Source organism: Triticum urartu, chromosome 1A, assembly GCF_056163025.1.
Source record: "Triticum urartu cultivar PI428250 chromosome 1A, HENAU_Tu73, whole genome shotgun sequence".
NCBI lineage: Eukaryota > Viridiplantae > Streptophyta > Magnoliopsida > Poales > Poaceae > Triticum > Triticum urartu.
In genome coordinates, this window is record NC_141873.1 from 231,954,003 (window position 1) to 231,960,466 (window position 6,464).

Genomic DNA, 6,464 nt, shown 5'->3' on the forward strand with positions numbered 1-6,464 from the left:
ATTGAGTTGTAAGAAAAATAAAAGTGTGATGATCATCATTATTAGAGCATTTTCCCAAGTGAGGAAAGGATGATGGAGACTATGGTTCCCCCACAAGTCGGGATGAGACTCTGGACGAAAAATAAATAAAAGAGGCCAAAGAAGCCCAAATAATAAAAAAGAGAAAGAAAAGAGGCCATAAAAAGGAGAAAAGGCCCAAAAAATGATGAGAGAAAAAGAGAGAAGGGACAATGTTACTATCCTTTTACCACACTTGTGCTTCAAAGTAGCACCATGATCTTCATAGTAGAGAGTCTCTCATGTTATCACTTTTATATACTAGTGGGAATTTTTCATTATAGAACTTGGCTTGTATATTCCAATGATGGGCTTCCTCAAATTGCCCTAGGTCTTCATGAGCAAGCAAGTTGGATGCACACCCACTTAGTTTCTTTTTGAGCTTTCATATACTTATAGCTCTAGTGCATCCGTTGCATGGCAATCCCTACTCACTCACATTAATATCTATTGATGGGCATCTCCATATCCCGTTGATACGCCTAGTTAATGTGAGACTATCTTCTCCCTTTTTGTCTTCTCCACAACCACCACTCTATTCCACCTATAGTGCTATATCCATGGCTCGCGCTCATGTATTGCGTGAAAATTGAAAAAGTTTTGAGAATGTCAAAAGTATGAAACAATTGCTTGGCTTGTCATCGGGGTTGTGCATGATTTAAATATTTTGTGTGGTGAAGATAGAGCATAGCCACACTATATGATTTTGTAGGGATAACTTTCTTTAGCCATGTTATTTTGAGAAGACATAATTGCTTTGTTAGTATGCTTGAAGTATTATTATTTTTATGTCAATATGAACTTTTGTCTTGAGTCTTTCGGATCTGAATATTCATACCTCAATTAAGAAGAATTACATTAAAATTATGCCAAGTAGCACTCCGCATCAAAAATTTTGTTTTCATCATTTACCTACTCGAGGACGAGTAGGAATTAAGCTTGGGGATGCTTGATACGTCTCCAACGTATCTATAATTTTTGATTGCTCCATGCTATATTATCTACTGTTTTGGACATTATTAGGCTTTATTATCCACTTTTATATTATTTTTGGGACTAACCTATTAACCGGAGGCCCAGCCCAGAATTGCTGTTTTTTTGCATGTTTTAGGGTTTCGAAGAAAAGGAATATCAAATAGAGTCCAAACAGAATGAAACCTTCGGGAACGTGATTTTCTCATTGAATACAACTCAGGAGACCTGGACCCTACGCCAAGGCACGTAACAGGAGGCCACGAGGTAGGGGGCACGCCCTACCCTACCAGGCGCTCCCCCACCCTCGTGGGGCCCCTGTTGCTCCATCGATGTACTTCTTCCTCCTATATATATCCACGTACCCCCAAATGATCAGATACGGAGCCAAAACCCTAATTCCACTGCCGCAACTTTCTGTATCCATGAGATCCCATCTTGGGGCCTGTTCCGGAGCTCCGCCGGAGGGGGCATCGATCACGGAGGGCTTCTACATCAACACCATAGCCCTTCTGATGAAGTGTGAGTAGTTTACCTCAGACCTTCGGGTCCATAGTTAGTAGCTAGATGGCTTCTTCTCTCTTTTTGGATCTCAATACAATGTTCTCCCCCTCTCTTGTGGAGATCTATTCGATGTAATCTTCTTTTTGCGGTGTGTTTGTTGAGACCAATCAATTGTGGGTTTATGATCAAGTCTATCTATGAATAATATTTGAATCCTCTCTGAATTTTTTATGTATGATTGGTTATCTTTGCAAGTCTCTTCGAATTATCAGTTTGGTTTGGCCTACTAGATTGACCTTTCTTGCAATGGGAGAAGTGCTTGGCTTTGGGTTCAATCTTGCGGTGTCCTTTCCCGGTGACAGTAAGGGCAGCAAGGCACGTATTGTATTGTTGCCATCGAGGATAACAAGATGGTGTTTTTTTTCATATTGCATGAGTCTATCCCTCTACATCATGTCATCTTGCTTAAGGCGTTACTCTGTTTTTACTTAATACTCTAGATGCATGCTGGATAGCGGTCGATGAGTGGAGTAATAGTAGTAGATGCAGGTAGGAGTCGGCCTACTTGTCTCGGACGTGATGCCTATATACATGATCATACCTAGATATTCTCATAACTATGCTCAATTCTGTCAATTGCTCAAGAGTAATTTTTTCACCCACCGTAGAATACTTATGCTCTCGAGAGAAGCCACTAGTGAAACCTATGGCCCCCAGGTCTATCTTTATCATATCAATCTCCTACTACTTAGTTATTTACTTTGCTATTTACTTTGCCTTTACTTTACTTTGCATCTTTACCATAAAAATACCAAAAATATTATCTTATCATATCTATCAGATCTCACTCTCGTAAGTGGCCCTATAGGGATTGACAACCCCTATTTGCGTTGGTTGCGAGGATTTATTTGTTTTGTGTAGGTGCGAGGGACTCGCGCGTAGCCTCCTACAGGATTGATACCTTGGTTCTCAAAAACTGAGGGAAATACTTATGCTAATTTGCTGCATCATCCCTTCCTCTTCGGGGAAAACCAACGCAGTGCTAAAAGAGGTAGCAATGCGCAGTCTCTCCGTCGCGCGCTTCGCGGCACAGGCGCCTCTCGCCATAACAGCCCTCCTCGATGGTTCGCGGGCGCCACCCACGGATCGCCACGTCAAGCAGTTCATCCGCCAGGTGGGCGCCGCCCCCGTGCAGTCGTGGGCTCCCCTGGGATAGGCAGCGCCCCAGGCTGACGTCACCTTCAGCTCGGAGGACCACCCAGCTATCACCATGGGCTCGGGCGCGCTCCCAATGCTATGCACACCCACCATCTGCAACGTGGCGTTGACCAAGACCCTCATCGACAGCGGAGCCAGCCTCAACATTCTCTCCATGGAAGCCTTCGGCTTGCTTCATGTACCATACGGCAGGCTCCGCCCCACCAAGCCTTTCTCTGGAGTCGGCATCGGCTCCACCAGCCCCCTGGAGCAAATACGCCTCCCGGTCACCTTTGGTACCCACGACAACTACCGCACCGAGCTGATCGACTTCGACATCGCCCACATCGGCCTCCCGTACAACGCCATGCTCGGGTACCCTGCCCTAGCTCAGTTCATGGCAGCAACCCATCCAACCTACAACCTCATGAAGATCCCAGGGAGCAACGACGTTCTCACCGTGGCCGAGGACACCAGGGAAGCCCTAACGGCTCTCAAGCTCGCCTTCAGAGCCGCCGCGGTGGCACGTCCAGCCGATGAGGCCGCCCCGGGGACTAAGGGGGCCGTGCCAGCAAAAAAGAAGCAGTTGTTCACTCAAGATCGGGCTAAAACCAAGCAAGTGCCAGTCGAGGAAGACAGGGCCTCAGGAGCCACTTTCACCATAGGTGCCAACCTCGATCCCGACCAAGAAGATGCGCTGGTGAGATTCTTGCGTGCGAACAAGGAGGTATTCACCTGGGAGCCCAAGCAGCCAGTGGGAGTCCCAAGGGGATTAATCGAGCATCACTTAAGAGTCTGCCCCAATGTGCGCCCTGTGAAGCAGAAGACGAGAGGATAGTCCATGGAGAAGCAGTCCTTCATCGTCCAGGAAACCCGCAAGCTACAAGCTGCGGGCGTCATCCGCGAGGTTCGATACCCAGAGTGGCTGGCGAACCCCATTGTTGTGCCCAAGAAAGGTGGGCAGGAACATATGTGCATCGACTTCACCAACCTCAACAAAGCCTATCCTCAAGACACGTTCCCACTTCCGCGCATCGACCAGATCATTGACTCCACCGCCGGATGCGACCTGCTGTGTTTTCTAGATGCCTTCTCGGGTTATCACCAGATCAAGATGGCGGTGGAGGATGTGGAGAAGACGGCCTTCCTGACCCTGTGCGGGGTATACTGCTACACCTACATGCCGTTCAGACTGCGCAACACTGGGGAAACCTTCCAACGGTTGATGCACATTGCCCTGGGCCAACATCTAGGGAGGAACCTGTGGCCAACATCGACGACATCGTGGTGAAATCTCGAGAGGCGAGGACCCTCATACAAAACTTGGAGGAAACTTTCGCCAGCCCGCGATAGTTGGACCTGTGGCTCAATCCAGAGAAGTGCGTGTTCGGCGTCCCTTCAGGCAAGCTACTGGGTTTCCTCGTGTCGCACAGGGGGATCGAGGCAAATCCGGAGAAGGTCAAGGCGATAGAAGACATGAGCCCGCCCCAAACTCTCAAGGAAATGCAGAAGCTTGTGGGTTGCGTGACCTCGTTGGGGTGCTTCATCTCCAAGCTGGGAGAATGCGCCCTACCGTTCTTCAAGATGATGAAGGAGAAGGGCCCGTTAGAGTGGACCCCAGAGGCCGACCTAGCGTTTCAAGACCTCAAGAGATATTTGACCAACCCTCCGGTGATGGTCACACCTCGACCCCTCGAGCCCTTGGTGCTCTACCTGGCCGCCACGCCCCATTCAGCCAGCGTGGCATTGGTGAATGTTCGGGAGGAGTGCCAGGCCAAGGATGTGCCGTGTAAGGCCGTACCTCCAGCCGGGACGGAGTGGCGCCAGGACGGCACCGCTAAAGCCACAACGACGCCCTCGGATGATCATACCCCGCAAGATGGTGTCTCTGGGCCTGAAAAGGCCATGGTGGGCAACCAAGCTCCTGAGGCCCCCATACCTCGGGAGGCGCCACAACCTCCGGAGGCCGCAGGCTCCACCGATGCTCCCAGCCTCATCGAGCACCCGGTCTACTTCATCAGCACGGTACTACAGGTCGCAAGGGCACGATACCCCATGCCACAGAAGCTCCTGCTCGTGCTCCTGGTGGCCTCATGCAAGTTGCATCATTATTTCCAAGGCCACCCAATTAAGGTCGTCTCAGCCTACCCACTGGAGAGGGTGCTCTGGAGCCCCAATGCAGCGGGAAGAGTCACCGAGTGGAACATCGAGCGGCAAGCGTTTCAGCTGGAGTTCAGCACAACCAGGGTCATCAAGGGAGCTGCCCTCGCCGACTTCATGGCAGAATGGACTGATGCTCCGGAACCCTAAGTAGGAGAGAACCGATCCCTTTCGCCAGGAAGTGAAGCGCCAGACTATTGGGTCATGTATTTCGATGGCGCTTTTGCACGCCAGGGCACTGGGGCTGGAGCTGTGCTCATCTCGCACAAACAAGACATACTCTACTACGCCATGCAACTCTGCTTCCAGCAGGGCGAGATGGTCTCCAACAACATCGCGGACTATGAAGGTTTGATCGCCGGCCTCAAGGCTGCGGAGGCCTTGGGGGTGAAGCGCCTCAACATCAAGGGCGACTCTCAGCTCCTCGTCAACTTATCGAACAAGGTATACGAGCCAAAGTATGAGCACATGGAGGCATACCTCACGGAGGTACGCAAAATGGAGAAGCAATTCTTGGGCCTAGAGCTGCAGCATGTGCCCCGTGGCATAAACAAGGAAGCAGATGATATCACCAAGAGGGCACCAAGGAGACAGCCCCAGGAGCCTGGCATCTTCGAGGAGCGGCTCTTTAAGCCTTCAGCGGCCCCTCCGGCTGCAGAGCCTACGCTGCCTCAGGAGGAGCTCCCACCACCACCAACCTCAGGAACTCCCGCCTACGGCCCGACCTCAGGAGCACGCCTGCTCCTTGCGCTTGAGACACAAGAGGGGTGCTGGACTGAAGAATTCAAGGCGTACCTGCTGCGGGGGACACTGCTGGAGAAAGAGGAAGACGTCGAGCGCGTGGCCCGGCAAGCTACGGTGTATTGCATCCAGGATGGTGAGTTGTACAGGAAATGACCAAACGATGTTTCTTTGCGATGCATCTCCAGGAAACAAGGGGCAAGCTGCTAGTTGACATACACGGTGGGGACTGCAGGCATCACTCGTCGTCATGCACCCTGGTTGGCAAGGTGTTCCGCAGCAGATTCTACTGGCCCACGGCACTCATTGATGCAACCGAGCTGGTGAAATCCTACGAGGCTTGCCAGTTCCATGCCAAGCAAATCCATCAGCCTGCTCAGGGCCTCCAGACCATCCCACTCTCATGGCCGTTTGCGGTCTAGGGGCCGGATATCCTGGGTCCATTCCCTCGAGCGCCAGGGGGCTACCGCTACCTCTACATCGCCATCGACAAGTTCACTAAATGGGCGGAGGTGGAAGCCGTCCGCACCATCCCAACTGGGTCAGCAGTTAAGTTCATCAAGGGCCTCGTGAGCCGGTTTGGGTCCCTAACCGCATCATCACCGATAACGACTCGCAGTTCACTAGCAATCTCTTCAAGACATATTGTGCTAACCTTGGAATGCAGATTTGCTACGCCTCGGTAGCACAAGATAGGAGCAAAGGCCAAGCCGAGCGCGCCAACGCGGAGGTCTTGAGAGGCCTCAAGACTAGGACCTTCAAGAAGAAGCTCGAAGCCTGCGGCAGGGGCTGGCACGACGACCTCCAGTCCGTGTTATGGTCCATCCGCACCA

General features: G+C 51.3%; 1 protein-coding gene across 1 annotated transcript; it reads left to right on the forward strand.

The window, feature by feature from the left end:
* Positions 1-5,358: 5,358 nt before the first annotated feature.
* Positions 5,359-5,787, forward strand: LOC147990676 (uncharacterized). Its single transcript, XM_087538348.1, has one exon. The coding sequence runs from the start codon at positions 5,359-5,361 to the stop codon at positions 5,785-5,787; it is 429 nt and encodes a 142-aa protein (XP_087394474.1).
* Positions 5,788-6,464: the final 677 nt, after the last annotated feature.

Excerpts from the sequence above, each read along its gene's own strand:
- LOC147990676 (XM_087538348.1), top strand. The coding sequence starts at position 5,359 with ATGGAGGCATACCTCACGGAGGTACGCAAAATGGAGAAGCAATTCTTG.